We start from the raw sequence: 18358 nt of genomic DNA, 5'->3' as shown, positions 1-18358 counted from the left end.
CTGCACCATGCTGCTGCCTCCTCTGCAGTTTATTCCCTTAGAAACCTGGATGGTAAGAAAAATGTACTTACGAGAATGCAAATGCCACCAAGGCCCCACTGACCACAATGAAGTCCAAGATGTTCCACAGGTCACGGAAATAGGAGCCAGGGTGGAGTAACAGCCCCAGGTCAATCATCTTAGGAAAAAACACATCCAAAGAATAAGTTCTAGCAAAACAAGTATCAAATTAAAGTTAACGAGGCACAGAGGAACATCCTCAACCAACGACCCTTCACAAACCCTTCTAGGTTTGACACCAGCTGGGCAATGTGGAGATACTGAGTCAAGCTGTGTATCTCCATAAGGACACAAAGAGCTCCATCACAGCCAAATCTGAAGCCAATAAACTATAACCAAATGCATGCCAGAAAACCACACTAACTCTTGTATAAATTCTTTTCACAGACGCACGTTAATTTATATGAACGGACATCTGTGTGTGATAATAGTTTAATTTTATACTACCTCAGTCCTACCAGCTTAGGAGGAATTAATGCTGGGAATAGGATGTTATAATGAAACACAAAGAGGGGATGAGAAAACCCACAGCCAAATGCAGCAAAGAAAACTCCCACTCTGGATCACTTGCTAAAGGATGCTGCTCACTGTGCAGCCTTCCTTGCTTCTGCGTGAGCCTGATTCTTCCTTAAATGCTGCTAAGGATCTTCTAATTTAAATGTTCAACGTGAAACTCGATAAACCAAGCATCAGCTGCTACAGATATTCCTGATCAGCATCAAAAGAAAATGGAAGGAGCAGACGTGTCTCAGTGAGGTTCATCAGCTGCTGAGTCCTGAGCCACGCACAGACATTTCTGCATCGTGCACCCACCTTTCTCAGCCTCTTACACAACCACAGCTACTAAAGATATCTTTATTTTCCTCTGTGAAATGTGAGACTGAAAAGAATTAGGAAGGCGGCTATAGAGAAGCATCTGTTACGTATTGGCTACTTCTGAATGCTGTTCCTGATTTAAAGCTTTTCATCACCAACACCCCCAGCAAGCTCTGCTGCACTCCACCTTCTTTTTGCAGGTTCCCAGAAATAGATGAGTGTGAATCTGATAGGCGAGGTGAACATTTGTGTGGAAAGGCTCTTACCTTGATCACCATCTCGAAGGTAAAGACACCCGTAAATATATAATCCAAGTACTTCAGAGCCTAAATTGGAAAGAGAAATAAGTGTTAGGGGGAGCCTGCACACCGAAATGATCTGCATGTGAGCAAAGTGTAAAAGGTCTCTTTTAGCCATGGTCTACTAGACACAGTGCTGATGGATAAATACCCTCTTCATGGGGGCTGTTGGACACTTTGAGCATAGACTTAAATCATCCTGTTTTAACCCTTAGCATTTTTTCCCTGTCCTTGCCAGACCACAGAGCGCGTGCCCATGGGTTGCTTCAGTGCACCTGCATACACAGCACGTTTAATAAGACAAAATAGGTATTACAAATCGAAATATTTGAACATCCTTTCCTAAAAAGCTTGTTTGCCAGCATCTGTGTAGCGGTCTGGGTTTTTCTGCTGTAACTGATGATAAGATTATTAAAGACATTGGGAGCGTAAGAGAGTGATAAAACCCTTTTGTTAAAGCTCATTGCACAGTTATTAAGGATGTGGAAAAAAGATCGCTTGTAGATACTTCAGCTCATTACCTCTATAGAGATTCCTTGATCCTCGTTGGAAAAAGATGATACTGACAAGACTCAAAGGCAGGAGGCCAGCTGCATGGCACAGATAACTACGTCGGAAGTTCTAAAATCAGGCAACTGCATCTTGCAATTTGTGAACTTAACCCCCAGCTCTGCATGCTCACTGGTGCCCACGTAGCAGGCTGCGACCACCTCTGTGCCCTTGTTCTGCTGTAGGTGTGCTTGGGAACGCCCTGCTCCCTGCTGCAGTGACCAATGCTGCACTGGTTGGGGTCACACTCCCACTTCTCAGAACACGAACCTTCTGAGTTTGGCTTCATACCCACGCATAAATAGATTTTCTGCTGATTTTACTCATTATGCCAAGGCAACAAGCCGCTTTCATACCACTTCTTGCTTCCTCAGATCCTGCTCCTTTGGAGGTGGGAATGGAAGTTGCACATGCATAACTGCTGGGAGAAGAAGCACAACTTTATTCTGGTACTCACATCGTTCCTGGGTGATTCTGCTTGGACGGGGTCTTCTGCTGCCAGGGCAATGCTGCTGAGAGCAATGACGATGAGGATGACCATCTCGAAGTAGCGCAGGTTGACGATGTAGTGGAACAGACGCCGGATCCTGCGAACGACAGAAGCAGATGGAGGAGTGCTGCAGGTGCTGGAAGCAGTGTCCCCCAGCACTAAGTACAGCACGGTGGCAGAAGGACAGTGTTCAAGAAGAGGAACATCTCTAGGATTCTTATCACAGTAACGATAAGAGAATGTAAACCAGGATTAACAGCTTTAATCTCAAGTTTGCAACAGTTCTGCGGTGAGATTTATGATAAAGCATTTAACATCTCCGTACTGCTCCTTCTGCAAAGCAATGATGTGCATCTATCACAAGAGCACTATCAGAAGGAAAGAATCAAGTCTGAACGCCCGAAAGACAAATTATACGCCCTTCAAACCTATTCACTTTGAACTCACAGAAAGAAGTCCTGTGAGTTCAAAACTAGTTTCGAAATCCTTCTAATATCGAATAATCCCTTTGAAATTGATATGTTTTATGTACTTTGAGAACCTCAGCTGAATCTGGCACTGTAACTGTGACTGTCAGTTCTCATAGGCTCTCTTTTGCACAGCACCTCTGCCTGCACTTTATTCCAAGCCATTCCTTATACGTTGGACAAATACTTTAACATAATATATTTGATGAGTTCAATCTTCTGGTTCATGAATGTTGTCTGAGAAAAGTAACAAATGCTTCATTTTCTAAGCAAAGCAAAACTATTCACGTATTTCAGCTGATTTACAAACACTTCACAACAGATGCAGAGAACTCTGCATATGCCCATCGAACACAGGTCTTCAGTTCTGTCAAGAACCAAATTACATGTGCAGCTAACCAACAACCTTGTTACGGGAGAATGTAATTCAGTTACTGTATTGCATTTTCTCTAACCAAACGTCTGAAGAGTCAGATCTTACTTTTCACCTTGACCTACATCTTCCTTTTCTCTGGATTACTAATGGTTGCAGAATGAAAAAGAATTATAAATATCAAGGGTACAGATTTGATATGAAGCAACACAAAGGAAAACGCTGTGGTTTCCTGAACTCCTTACTCTATTCCTTGACAGTAGAGGGTTATCATCTATGTTTTCTATGAATCAATACAAACGAAAACCAACATTTTCAACGTTTGTAATTGTAATTCACGCATCAAATTCAATTCATCACAGAAATAACATCTTTATTTTTAGATCTTCATCATTCACAACAAGCGGTGAGAAAGCAGAAGTATGAGTAAACCATCAGTGGTGCTGGAGAAACCACCATAATGCATGTGTGTTTTAAAAGGGTGGGTGGCACTTGGAAAGTGATACATCTCATTAATGTTTCCCAAATGTCTTTTGCCTTCTGGCAGGACATGTATCCCCCATGGGGTTTGGAAGGGAGCTAGTTAGAAATAGATGGGGTGAAAATCTTCCCAAGCCAGAAAGCAGAGAAACCTCTCTAGAGAACTAATCAACAGCCGCCACATTTAGGGGCATCCAGTTGGGTTTGCATCTTGCCCAGAAAAAGGGAAACAAATTGCTGGCATTCTTAGAGCTGGGACTTCATCTTGCTATTTATTTTGGGTCCCAAGTTATAATACCTCTCTTCCAGGCAACTTTTTTTTTTTTTTTTTTTTTAATGGTCTTTTTGTAGAACTTCTGCTGTGGAGAGCAAGAGATATAAACAGGAAAACTCAACCACCGCCAAACCCTGGAACACCAGGCTCAGGACGAGGTGAGAGAAGACAATTATATGCAGCAAATGACAAAATTTTCCTGCTTTTTTTTTTTGTCAGCACGGTCTGCTGCTCAGCTCAGACCCTTCTTGACCTGGGGATGCCCACCTCCTGCTCTCAGGAGGTGGAGGTTGCTATCTTTAGCAACACTTTTGTAGCTAACACCTGTTTTTGGTGGTCATGTCACAACAAAAAAGACCTGAGTTCCCAAAATAACAGGGAAATACTGTTTCCTTACCCAACCAGACAGGGTCCAATTTCCATAATTCAAGTCTGTCTCAGCTTAATTTTCTGCTGCACTGTGAGTGCGCCCCAGCTAATGCTCTCCCTCCTATTAGCAGCATTTTAGACAAATTCAAAGGAAATTATTTGAAATAGTACAGCATGATCGCAGCATTCTGATAAGGGAAAGCCTTCTGCAGTTTCAGCTCAGTTATCCTGAAGATTTCTGAGGTTTCATTGGCAGGTGGCTGGAGAAAACCAAAAAGAACAAAAGTCTCTTTCATGGAACTCACACAAAAGGGGCTCTTGTCTGCAGTTCATTTCCTTCGGAGATTAGATTAGCAGCAGTTTGGGTCATTCTCCCTCTCTTACACCTGGCATTGAGAGTCTCCAGTCTTCCCCACTCATACAGCTGCACAGGCAGAATGTATGACCCTCGAGCAGGCAGTGAATCATAGAATCATAGAACAGCCTGGGTTGAAAAGGATTTCGAAGATCATGTTGTTTCAACCCCCGTGCCATGGGCAGGGTCGCCAACCAGCAGACCAGGCTGCCCAGAGCCACATCCAGCCTGGCCTTGAATGCCTGTAGGGATGGGGCATCCACAGCCTCCTTGGGCAGTGGTGTAGGTTGAATTACTTTGTGGGTACTTGCATTTAAAGGAGAGATTCAGCCTGCCTCCTACATGAGGCTGCCAGACCACAGCTTCCACCACAGATGCGTTTCTGATGTCAAAGATGAGCAAGTGGAGCGGCCCCTCTTTGTTCCACTGACTACACAGGCATCCAGGATGTCTCACTGGGACAGCGGAGAGTCAACCACTGTTCTCTTTTATCAGTTTGCCACAGCAAAGGTCCGAGCCTACTTCTGGAACCTGAGCATGCATGAGGACAACCTCAGAGAACAGCAACTAAGATATGCAACACGTCTACCCGGGCTAGAGAGAAACAGTCACATCTGCTCCTGGCAGATATCTGGGTTGGCAGAAGTTTCAAACACCCTCTGTTGCCCTAAGTTACTGCTTTAAGTGACTCACAGGCCTTTATGCTACAATTATTACAACCCCCGCTGCACTTGTCTAGTCCTGCAGCCCTTCAAAGCGACACATTCTCTATTTACAGCCTTTGCGTACAAAGCTCCCCGTGAGGCAGAGATGCCTGAAGCAGAAGAAATGCTGTAATCCCAGCAGATCCCACAAGCTGTACTCTCAGCCTTAGAAAATGAAAAAAAAAAAAAAGAAAAAAAAAAGAAAAAAAAAAGAAAAAAAAAAAATTCATGTATTTCCAGTTCAAAGTGTTCGGTGATGCGGGAGTAATCGAATGAAAAAAATACAAATTCCAGCAGACGATCCTACAAGGATTTGCTGCCATCAGAACCACCTCCTGCCTGCATCTCCTGGAAATGTCTTCCCCCAGTGCTGCCCATCGCTCTCATCATTGGCAGCCACATTTCCTGCAGCGATCTACAGCTGACAAAATAACTGCCCACCTGCACACAGTTAGGAAGGGTCTGCCCAAACCATCATCGTTTCCCTTTAGCTGGCAATTGATTCTCCTAATAAAGCTGAGCTGAACAGCAGAATCCGGTCTGCAGCCTCCACGAGCTTTTATTTGATTTTCCAGTGCTTTTGATAGGCAGAGATGAAGATTGAGCTAATGATGTTTGTCTGAACACCCATCCTTGAAGTACATGTTACCCACGAGCACCATTTAAGAGCCAAAGGACTTACGGGTTCGTAGGACTTAGGATGAACATGGAACTGTAAGGCAAGATTGGTTTAGGCCCATTTTTTGTCAGGTCATCAACGTCCTTCTTCTCTTCTGCTTTACTTTCGAACTCAACGTTGTTCACTGAAACATGAATTACAGGAAACAGAAATCAAAGAGTTAAAAACGTATCTCCCCTCTGCACAGAGCAGGCTGCCTGCAACAGCTGGATATGCAAACAATGCAGCTGGGATAGAAAACAGCTTTGAATATGTTGATTAAATGCGATGATGAACAATCATTTGATTATTATCACTGCTATTTACTACAGTACTGCAATTATATTTCTCAACCGCTGTACTGGTGAGCAATATAGCAGAAATAGGCAGGAAATGAAGATGCCCAGAGCAGACAAAGAAACCTTGCATTTATTTGTACAAGAGCTGCCAAACTGGGGATGGAGAGCCCATCCCAAATATTATAAGCCACTATGGAGAGATCAGCTGGGGATCTTTGGAAAGAAAAGAAGGCAATGAGTCTGACCAACCTCATGATTCTGAACCTTTTCCCACAGAATGAGGAGCAGGATTGGCTTTGCAGAATGTAAAAGAGCAAATTCATAGATGAGCTTTAGTAATATTTGGGCTAAGAGTTGAAAAGGACTTCTTGGATCAGCAGGTTTCATGTCTGCATCGTGCACCTCAGTTTTGGCATCGCTCCCCACGTACAAAAGTGTCATATTCCATCTCACATCAGGCTTTTAACTTACACAACCCCATTTTAGAAGATCATTCTGAATCTCAGTCCCAAAAGGTTGAAAATACATTCTGTAATTTCCATTATAAGTTTACTTGCAGTGGGTTTATAAGATTATTTACTTAAAATAATGTTCAATATATGAACTGGAAGACATTTCAGACCGTGAATGCTTTTCTCAGACAGACAGATTCACTTCTCTATTAATTCACAGGAGCTGGTATCCAAAACCCTCACTCGCTTATACTGCCTTAGAAGGAGGGTTTTTTTATTACCTTTTATTTTGCAACAAAATGACATTTCATTGTGTGTGAGTGACACGTTCAATCAATCCCTTGCTGTATCTCTAGCTAGATACACAGGAAATGGCCAGGGAGGGAAGAGTCTGATAAACTTTGATTGATGGGAACTCAGTATTGCAATCGAGTAAAATCACCAGTTGAGGAAAAAAAGAAGAAAAATAAGACAGGTTAAGTCTTGTGTGGCTGACAATGGAAAAGCTCGTAGAGCCTCAGCTCTTGGGACTTCTCCATGCCTACACAGCTCGGGATGAGCCACAGGCTGGTCAGCATGTGTCTGGATATGGGGTCTGTCTACAGAACAGTGTAAACCTGCCCTTATAGACCTAGGGCCCTGGAAAAGGACGATAATAACAAATGGCAGGGGGACAAAGCACTCACTGGGTATGACGGTGGTTTCTCCTGGTGGGGCAGTGATGGTGACAGGGATGTTCACAGTGGTGGTTTTGTCCAGAGGCGGCTGAATCATGCGTGTCACGTTCTTCTGGTTGTCAGCATCTTCTGGCTGCTCCGGCACTTTCTGCAGATAGGTGCTGGGAAGGGTGTGCACCGGGATGCTCACACTCCCACTGGCCTCAATCTCACACTGATTCTCCCTAAGGCAGAAGAGCGGATGTTATTAAATACGCTCTGACAAAGATTCATAGAACATATGCTGCAGCTCCTGCTCGATTTTCCTAGACTGTTCTCTACATAGAAGTCCTCTGCAGAAAATTCACAGGCTGCAGGAAAACCTCCTGGAAGCACAAGGTGTGACCTTTTCCTCTGAGACCTGAAGCAACATCCAAATACAGCATTAAGAGAAACCACGCCACTGAAAGCAACTTTATTCTAATTAACGAGATTCATAACTGTGTTTCCTGAGTGAGGACACACGGCACTTGCATGCAGCAGTGACATCAGCTCTCCAGCATCAGCTGCTTTCTGAATCAAGTCTGACATTCTGCTGCTTAATGTTCTCCCGAGGCCTTATTTAAATGTGGTGATTCTCTTTTCCAGCCCTAATCCACTCTGTAACGTTGTCATAAATGGCTTCTGCAGCTTTTCCTCCGCAGCAGTGACTATATTTCAGTGAGCACATGATCAAATGAAACACTATGCAAAGTGTTTTGAAACCCATCTGAAAGGAAGATAATATAGACAGGAAAATGATTATCTCAGTGCCACTCACAGCTCTCCATGGTGACATGAACTCTATTCTAAGGGATCCCAGTGCTATTTCTTTTCCATCAAATTAATAAAGCTGAAAAGGCAATCTATCCTTCTTTATTAACTACTCTAAATGCCTCACCAATACTATTTTTCTCACTTGACTTACATAAAAATTAAACAGAATGGGATATATCATTGTTCTTAATGGAAGAACCCATTTCACTAGTAGCCAAGTGCTGTAGCAACTGGTGATGCAGTCCATAGGCTCAACAATGAAAAAGAGAAAACCTAGAGGACTATAAGCTGGACTGAATGTCCCATAAAAGCGTGTCACTCAAACATCAGCTTCCTTCAAAGGCTGTGAAATTCTCTGCTTTGTGTCATGTCCTGGTATATCTGTTGGTATTGACACCAAGGATAATTCATTCCTGAAACCTGAAGCACTCTATGGGCAAGCATGGATGAAAATCATCTTGGTGAGCCTCTGTCTATGACAGACTGATGGTTGGACTTGATGACCTTATTGATCTTTTCCAACTTTAATGACACTACAATCATAGTTGATTTAAGGAAAATGGAACTGCAGATTATAGTGGTAACTGGTGTGAGTGCAGGAGAGACGGCAGAAATGCCACATGGAGGGGAAATAAGCTGATTTGTGGAAGGCATTTGGGGTCTCATGGCCCTGAGCTGGCACAGGAGCAATTCCAGTCGCTCACTTACTTGGGCTGATGATTCTGGTGCTCCTTCTCAGCAACCTCCCCTTCCTTCTCCCTGTTCTCCTTCTCCACCGAATCGTACGTCGACAGCGCCCTGCTCCTGAACCGGTGCCGTCTGTGAGGCTCCTCTCCATTCTCACCCTTGGAGCCAGGCTCTCCTTCCCGGTTCCCAGACCTCGACCCTCCACGGTGCCGGGTCCGCCGCTCGCTCCTGGCCCCGTTGATGGTCCCATTGCCCTCCTTGCCTTGCCGTTCTGTGGAGTGCCGGTGCGTGCGGTGCCTCCGGTGCTCCTTTTCAGCACCTTCTTCCACCGACCCCCGGCGATGGTGCCTCTTCCCTCCTTCCTGACCCCTGGTGCGCTCACTTTTCCCTTCCTTGCTGCCCCCTTCCACCTCCTTGCTGCGGCTTCTGTGCTGCCTGTGCCTCTCCTCCTTATTGTTGATGCCAGATTCCCCATTCTCATCTTTGGTCACATCACCCTTCTCTTGCTCTCCCAATTTCTCCTTATCCCGATGTCGGTGATGCTTCCGAGGAGCTTCTGCTCCATCGGTAGAGCTGACTTTGGTCTGCTCCACCTCCTGCACATCCACAGGGCTCAGCTTGCTGATGTTGTTCCTCCCTTCGCTCCTTGGCTCCACCACCAGTGGCCGATCCAAGTGGGTCTTCATGTCTGGACGGATGTGTAGGGTCGTGGCGTAGCGCACCCGCTCCTCGGGGTCCAGTTCATTGTACAGAGCCTCACAGCTGGCTCGGAAATTGTGCATCCGGATCTGGCTGGTTCGCTGCTCCCAAACCGACTTGGATTTGGAGGAGTTCTGCTGCTTGCTAACAAGAGGAGGAAGGAGATAAGTTAGCATACAGCTTCTTGCATTAATTCCCTACAAAGCAAGCACCAAAAAAAAAAAAAGAAAGAAAGAAATTTCAGCTGAGATGGGGGATCAGACGGTTAAGCCAAAGAAATTATAGGAATGGAGAGAGAACATGAGCAGGGAAAGCCAGTGGGATCATCAGTGTTAGTTTGTCCCCACACGCTTCAGGCACTTTGAAACAAGCCCTCAGGAAAGGAGTTCTCTTGGTTTCTAAAAGGTGGTGTTCCCCTTGAAAGCTTCAGGCATAATCTGAAGGATTATAAATCACTGCCCACCAAAACTGTACAGCACAACTGCAGCTGTGAAGCAGCCCACAGGGCTTCTCCCAAAATCCCTGCACCTTTCTGACCCCAGGGACTGGGAGAGCCACACGTAGATGCAGACATGATGAGAACAGTTTTATTCCCTGGAGCACTTGCTCTTTTCTGTCCTGTTCTCTGCTACAACCAGAATACCGCCGGTGACACTGCCTTACTTCTTTGATTTTCCAGCACAGCACCTGTTTTCTGTCCACCCCATGTGAATGTCACATTTTCAGCCAATGCAGGAAGAGGTTTGCCTTTCATCCTAAACATTGCAAATCACATTCTGCTTTCCCATAAAATCAAAGTAAATCCACTATCTTCCATGGAGGAATTCCGGATCTAGCTTGAAGTTGGCACCTTTTTACTTCCTAAATGAAACAACTTTTAACACAGAGAGGAAAAAACATTTCCCTTCCACCACGCTGCTCTGATGTCTCCATTTGCTACGCATCAGCCTGGGTTCAGTGGCCGGAGGGGCCGCACAGTGCTCACAAACCCCAACCACTTAACACACACCCCACAAGGCTGCAGGAATAGGGCAGCAGACATCCGTACATACACTCCAGGCTCCCCTGACAATAGCAGAAAGCAGCTTTTGCGTGTGTCTGTGCTGATTCAGAGTGTCAGGATCTGTCGCCACGCTCAGCCCCCGGGGAGGCAGCGTTCAGATGGGCTCACAGAGCACAGCGGGAGCTGTCAGGATGGCTTTGCATCTCAAATGCTCCGCTGGGTTTGGGGTTTGGTTCTTCACTGAGGGTGCTGCTGCCTGGCTCTGCTAAAAGAGGCAAAAAAAAAAAAAAAAGACTTAAATGTTTGCTGCAGATGGGAGGAGGGCACACGGGCAGATGCAAAGCAATCTTAATCCAGAAATCAGAGTGAGCACAGCTTATCACCAAAACTACAAATCTACGCCTCGCTGTTCCCAGGGGGCACATCCAGGGCAAACTTCCCACCAGCTGAGTACCCGATTGACACCACAGCAGAAGAATGAGTGGCAAAAACCACGGCTCTAAGTGTCAATGCAGGGCACACTGCTCAGATCCCACTTGAATCCCACATATCACGCAGAGGGGTCATGGGGCACAGCACCCCAGGCTGCCCCCCCGGCCCCTGGTGCATGAGGTGGACAGCTGGCAGTAACCTGGTCATTCGTTTTAGGGTTCAGTGCTGGGAAAGGTTCAGCTACTATCACTATCTGGTTTCAGAGGGAATTAGTAGGCAACAGGAAAGCCTCCTCTGACCCCTTCCCTGCTGCTCCATAGAGTATTTCCTATGGGAAGATGTGCTCCACATTTACAGCTCTGCACCATCAGAGATGGAGCTGCTTGGCACAGTTGACCCTACACATCTTCTGGGATGGATGGGTGAATGGATGGAGGGATGCCTTGCTCTGCAGTGCTCCAGATCTAGCACTGCCAAACTATGAGCAATGAAAGCAAACCTTGAACATCCAGAGAAAGCTGCCAACACCAAAGGGATAAATAGGAAAAGCACGTTGAATTAGAGTTGGTAAAGTGCCTTTATGCTGACTGAGGCCTTCCAGCTCTCTCTGAACTGAGCACAGCACAATCTCTTGCTCCACAGGTGGGCACCATGCTGGGGTGGGATGCAGAATAACACATTCACAGAGGATTTCACAACCCTCCTATGAAGGTTGAGGTCATTTACCTCCGAGTGAAGGAATGGCTTGCTGTGACAAGGAGTCTCGTTCAGGAGGGCTTTTTAATTGTTTCACTTACTCCAAGAACACAAATCAGCCTCACTATCTCTGTGATACTAAGGGTCCAGTTGTGCTTGACTTGGCGAGCTGGGTGCACACACCGATAAGAACCTGGAGAATCCCAGCAAGGCACATATTAACTAAGCCTATTTTGCTAAAATCTCTTCTTTATGACAGACACCAGCATTACAGACTCAAATTTCACAGCATCTAGAAGTGAGATACACCTTTAGCATTGACCCAACAGTGGAAGTGACTGCCAACTGACAGCACCATGCAGCCACCCGCTGGTGCTGGTCGCTAAGTCCCAGGGGAGGCTCAGAATGGCTGCATCCTTTCTCCTTTCCACATGAAAACTCACCAGAAAAAAATAAATAAATCAGAAAATGTATAAGGTGCAGTAAAATAGAAATCAGGAAAACGCACAGCCTGCCTGCAAGCTCATTACTGCATTCAACCCAGTCGAGAACATCTGGAGCAAGTGACAGCACGCATAAAGCTGCTGCAGGAAATGGGAGCGAAGGAACCGAGCAGGTCGGTCCCTCTGGGGACAGCATTTAGGGTTTTTCAGAGCGCAAGCAGCAGCAACTGGAGGGAACGTGCTGCCTGCTTGTCCAATTCCATTTATCGGGCTTTTGCTTCCTATATGTTCCCACAGCAACTGAGCACGGCCATGTGCGACCGCTTCTCCTCTCCCGATGTTCTGCTGCCCTTCCTCTCCAAGGAGAGCTTTTGAACTTTCCGTGGCACAGCAGGAATGTCACCTTACAACACAGCAGTCCCCCCACAGCCGCCTGTGCACACACATCTGCAGACGAGATGGGGGCAAAAAGAAGATTGCATTGATCACCTCTGATGTACTGACACGATACAAAGGTCAGTGCTAATGCACTTTCTCTACAATTACTCCTCGTTCTTATTTTCTGTCTACAGAATGTGCTGTGCTCCTTAATGGAAGACCAGCAACACACTCAGTGTTTGAGTCCTCCGGGCTCAAAACACTGGAGGTTATTATTTCTGCTAATATGCTTCTCTGGCAAGTCCCATCAGTATCCCTTGGATTAAGCGGCCAGCAGTCAAGCAAATCCTATAGCTAGAAAGAAAACAATGACATTTTTCTATACTAAATATAATTGATATTAATGAACTGTTGACTAATATTGGTTCTAATAAAAAATGCTGCCAGCCACTGTATAGACCCCTCAGGAAAGGAAAGCATACTTTTAGCCATCTTCTAATCTTAGCCATTCCATAATGACCAAAGATTTTGTTCTCGTAACCTTTTAAAACAGTGCTGTAGTTAATGGCACTTTGCATCCCAGCACTCCTGGTTTAATCACCCACCTAAATGCAATCCTCACAATTTTGCTGTAGTAAATAATGAATGAAATCTGACTGCAAACATAATAATTTGATGTTAAAAATACCTAGGTATGAGACTGTGGGTATGAAGGAGTACGTTCTGATTACAAGCGGAAGGGAATTTCTTGTTAAAATAGAGTATCAATAGAAAACGGGACATAAAAAATCTTTCAAGAACAGCAACAAAAAATTAAATCTGATTTTCTGTGCATCCATTTGGAGCAGCATTCTCCATGTTTGAATCTTCCACTTAGCAAATAGAAAGGCAGCACATCAGTGTGGGCACACATTGCTTATCTCTGCTTTGATAAAACAATTTTCTTCCAGATGAGCTCACTGCTGGCTCTTCACTGTGCTTTGCCCATGACCCGGGAGCTGGAGCCTGGATGCTTTAGCACCTTTTCTTCTTTATGAGCCACATTCCCTGCCTGGGCTCTCCTGGGAGATGCACTGTGCTCTCTCATTGAGCGGGTGTGATGGTGCACATCACAGAAACACCATTATCAAGGACAGCAATGGGAAATGCTGCCCACTCCCTTCCAATATTACTCTTGAATTTGATTTTAGTTTTACATATTAGATTTATATATATATACATATATATATATATAATTTTCTCAGAAGGAAAATATGTTTTCTTCACAATTTTCCTCCTAATGTACTTTGGTCTGAAACGCTAAATTTTGCACATGGCCTGAGCAAAAGTTTGGACTTGTGCTTCATTGCTGCTCCCAGGAGGTGTTCACGGGCATGATTTTGTATGAGAAGCAGAAGCCATTATATGCTGCTGCTCTGTATACAAAGACTGCCATCATCATTAGTTTTCATACAGCTCTGCAGGGATGCAAGGTTCATCCATGCCAAAATGTTCTGGAATTCACACAGCAGAAGTTTTGCTGCTTTCACTAAGGAGGACAGAATGATTTCACTCCACCATAGCTCACCAGCCTGCATGTTGCTTCCTATCTCTCTAATAGGAGGAGTTTTTAAATATGTGTATATGTGTTTAAGTACATCGCATAATAATTCCAGTAGTATAAAAATAAGACTTAGCTTTCTACAAACTCTGATTTTATGACAAGCTAACCCACTGTGAGGTGCTTTTACTACAAGCACACCTAGGTTAAATCTATAGACAGGCATTAAGTTCTCTGAAAATTCAGTCTTGGGACATTTGTTTATTTTTTAATTATGATTATTATTTTTATTTTTCCTTGGCCTCTGTCATGTGCACGTTTCCTTCTCTAGAGGACGTTCTGACCATTGTACCATAATCACAGAACCATGGAATCGTAACAACTGGAAAGATCACTAAGATCACATAGTCCAACCACTGCCCCATGCCTGTGACTGCTCTGACCACGTCACCCAATGTGACATCTCCCCTTTTCTTCATCACCTCCAGGGATGATGACTCCCCTCCTCCCTGGGCAACCTGTTCCGATGCATCAACACTTTTCTGAGAAGAAATTTTACCTAGGATCCAACCTGAACCTCCTTTGAGACCATTGCCTCTTGTCCTATCACTGTTACAGAATCACAGAATCATAGGGGTTGGAAGGGACCTCCAGAGATCATCGAGTCCAACCCCCCTGCCAAAGCAGGATCCCTACACCAGGTCACACGGGTAGGCATCCAGGCGGGTCTTGAATATCTCCAGAGAAGGAGACTCCACAACCTCCCTGGGCAGCCTGTTCCAGTGCTCCGTCAGCTCACCTAAAGAAGTTCTTGCGCACATTGGTGCGGAACTTCCTATGCTCCAGCTTCTGGCCATTTCCCCTTGTCCTGTCTCCGCACACTGCTGAAAACAGTCTGGCCTCTCCACTTTGCCCCCCACACCTTAGATATTTATAGACCTGGATCAGGTCCCCTCTCAGTCTTCTCTTCTCAAGGCTAAACAGACCCAGCTCACTCAGCCTTTCCTCGTAGGGGAGATGCTCCAGGCCCTTCACCATCTTTGTGGCTCTCCGCTGGACTCTTTCCAAGAGATCCCTGTCTTTTTTGTACTGAGGAGCCCAGAACTGGACACAGTACTCCAGATGAGGCCTTACCAGGGCAGAGTAGAGGGGGAGGATCACCTCCCTCGACCTGCTGGCCATGCTCTTATTAATGCACCCCAGAATGCCATTGGCCTTTTTGGCCACAAGGGCACACTGCTGGCTCATGGCCAACCTGTCGTCCACCAGGACACCCAGGTCCCTCTCTGCAGAGCTCCTCTCCAGCAGGTCATCCCCCAACCTGTACCGGTGCATGCAATTATTCCTCCCTAAGTGCAAGACATCTACACTTGCTTTTGTTAAACCTCATCTGGTTTCTTACTGCCCAGCTCTCCAGCCTGTCCAGGTCTCGCTGAATGGCAGCACAGCTTTCGGGTGTGTCAGCCAATCCTCCCAACTTCGTATCATCAGCAAACTTGCTGAGGGTGGCCACTATCCCCTCATGAAGGTCATTGATGAAGATGCTGAACAAGACCGGTCCCAGCACCGACCCCTGGGGAACACCGCTGGTTACAGGTCTCCTGGCTAAAGAGGCAGACAGACTGTTATGGCCAAAGTCCCACTGTGAGCTCCAGCCTTCCGATAAAAACCAAGACAAAACACATCAGGGAACAAAGTGTAATAATGATGGAAATAAAGCAGGTGACCCAGACATTGAATATACAGAAGCAATTGATATGGATGAAGAATGATTCGGGTTCTTGGACAACAAGCGACAGCTTCATCCTGGTGGAAGACAGTCAACCTTTTTCATTTCCCTCTGCATGCTATCCACCTCTCTGCTGCTGTCCTGCTGGAAGCTGTTATGGTTGGTGTGGGAAGGAGCTACTCAAAAAAAATCAAATTACGGTCTTAAAAAAAATTAAATCATTGGCAGGTGCAGACACTCAGCACTTCTGGAAAGAAGTAAAATCCCCAGTGCTCTTTCTATTTAGCATTCTAGAAAATGCCTGAAGAACATACTATTTCTCATGACCAAGCAATGACTAACATCTCTGAATCCTATTAGAAACAAATAATAAACAATAGCAATACAAAGGAAACCTCAAATTCACCATTTGGGATTTCATCACCCACTGTTATATAATGATGATTCATATGAAAACCCACTGTCCCATAACTCTTAAATACATTCAGTTGGAAAAGCCTAACATAATCACTCACTTAGCTGTGCATTACCGCTTATGTACATAGAAATTAATTGCTAACTTCAGTATGGATTTTATATATGTGTTGATTTAGTTAAAGAAATAGAGCATGTCTGTACAAAATTATCTTCAGTGAGTAAAAAATGGTCTTCATACCACTTGCAGTGCTTAAATCGTGAATGTTATAGCATGAAATCTTGGAATTAGGATCAGATAGTGGCTCACTTTGGGTTTTCTTCGTTGGCTGGGTTTTTTTTTTGTTTTGTTTTGTTTTGTTAAGGAACTAGCTCATGTAGCTTGCCTTTCACTTCCTACCCATTTACAATTTTCCTTCGAAGAACAGTTAAAGAAAGAATACAGAAAAAAATAGCCTCCTGTATTCCAAAAGAGTTTTGAATAAGTTTTGTTCTCCTGGAAGAACGGATTTCCAGATCTTGGTTTTTACTGATGTTGAAGGCAGAAGGAATTTTCTGCCTCTTTAGCAACCTAGAGAAACAGAACTGGGATTTTTGGTACCCTTTCTTAAATGATGAGACCACCGCTCAACTTTCATCTTGCACAGAATTTCAACCACTTCTCTAACCAGTATAGTTACAGTAAGAGTATGGATTGACATAAGGGCATCTGGAACCAAAACTCACCCAGGGACACGGGGTGCTGGTACCTGAGAAGAGTTTATCTATTTGAATTTAAAATAAAAAAAAATACATTCCTAACAATGACATTTACACTGAATATATGAGACCTCTGGATGCTTTCGCACTTCACGGGGGCTCTGCTGATGCTCAATAGCAGCTGGTACTTCTGTGCATTACACACAGTCATGAAGTCCAGATATTGAGCCAAAACTAGAATTTTTGCAGGGAAAATGCAAGGGAAATGCTGGGGAAGCCCACAGAGAAAAAAATGCACGTTCAATTAATCTGTCAAAATGGCCCCATTTTGCATAGGAAATTACAGATTACTGCTCAGACAATGTACGGTGTTGTTACAGATAACACAAATTGTATCTGCCTATAAATCAGGCTCTCTCCACATGACTGAAGAGAGATAAAGTGGCTTTACATGTAGAGAAACATGGTTTTAAGTTGTAGTCATTTGCCAGCTTGGCTGAGACAAAAAAGTGCAGGCAAAAGAAAGTTGTCTTTGGGCAGCATATAACTGAAAATCCACCCTAGCAGAGGCCCACCTACACATTTTTGCAGTAAAAATTCAAATACCATAGAACGGATGAAAGTTATAAGATCCAAGGATGCCTCCTCCTAATTTGCACTGTCTCTGTCGCTACTGGGCAGACAGCAACAGATCTCAATGGCCACTGAATGTGAGCAGATCCTCCTTCCGAGGGGATTCCAGTGCCTGCAGTTTATTTGAACAATTTAAGTGACAGCTCCAACTCTGGAACTTTGCAAAAGGAACAAAACTCCATTCTTTCAGATTTCATTCCTAATTTGCAACCATGGCCTTGGATTGGTTTGGTTCAACTTCAGCTGGAGTGCACCCAACCAACGAGAAGGAAGACAACTGGGAAGCACCTTTCCTGCATCAACACTTGAACCAAACTCTCAATTCCCCCTCTTCCCTTCCATCCTACCAAGTGCAAGGCAGGGTGAGACACCCAAAAGACAGCAGACCTTCCCCCCATAATGCTGTGCTTGCCTGGAATCCCAGCAGCCAGGCAATGCATTGCAAGAAATGAGCCTGAGATCCACCAGTGGACAAGGACCCCCAGAACGCCCAAGGAGGCTGGGAACAAATTAGATGTTGAGAAGCGGGTGGAAAACCTTTGCTTCACTGCATCTTCTCCGTGCTGAACCCTGCTATGGTGCACGTAAGGACAAACCCACAAGTGAATTGCACTTACTTGTCTCTCCAAAAGCACTAAAGAAGAAAGATAACGTCAAACGGTAAGAGTACAACTCAAAGCAAAGGCGCTAAGATGGGTTGGTGACAAGCTGGTGACAAGTTTTGTCGTATTAGTCAGCAGGGAACGATGGTATATTCTACAAACCTGCACTGGTGTCAAAGCACACCCGTGATTCACAGCAAAGCCAGCAAGATTTGGTTGTTAGGAAGTGCGTGGAGTGAATGGAAGGTCTACCACTGTGTTTGCTCTGACACGGATGCATAGGAGC

At 44.9% G+C, this 18358-nt stretch overlaps 1 protein-coding gene across 1 annotated transcript in view; it reads right to left on the bottom strand.

The window, feature by feature from the left end:
* CACNA1B (calcium voltage-gated channel subunit alpha1 B) overlaps positions 1–18358 on the bottom strand; it is a 260232-nt gene that overhangs the window by 58547 nt on the left and 183327 nt on the right. Inside the window, exons 22-27 of the mRNA XM_090121688.1 lie at positions 8826–9647; positions 7332–7546; positions 5919–6039; positions 2182–2311; positions 1143–1202; positions 72–178 (exon numbers count right to left, since the gene is read on the bottom strand). Of these exons, the coding sequence (XP_089977814.1) occupies positions 72–178; positions 1143–1202; positions 2182–2311; positions 5919–6039; positions 7332–7546; positions 8826–9647 (1455 nt within the window). The remainder of the gene's footprint in view (positions 1–71; positions 179–1142; positions 1203–2181; positions 2312–5918; positions 6040–7331; positions 7547–8825; positions 9648–18358) is intronic.

Source organism: Phasianus colchicus, chromosome 19, assembly GCF_987193195.1.
Source record: "Phasianus colchicus chromosome 19, bPhaCol1.hap1.1, whole genome shotgun sequence".
Classification (NCBI taxonomy): Eukaryota; Metazoa; Chordata; class Aves; order Galliformes; family Phasianidae; genus Phasianus; species Phasianus colchicus.
Note: the sequence above shows the minus strand (reverse complement) of the source record. Positions and strands in the feature narration are given on the sequence as shown.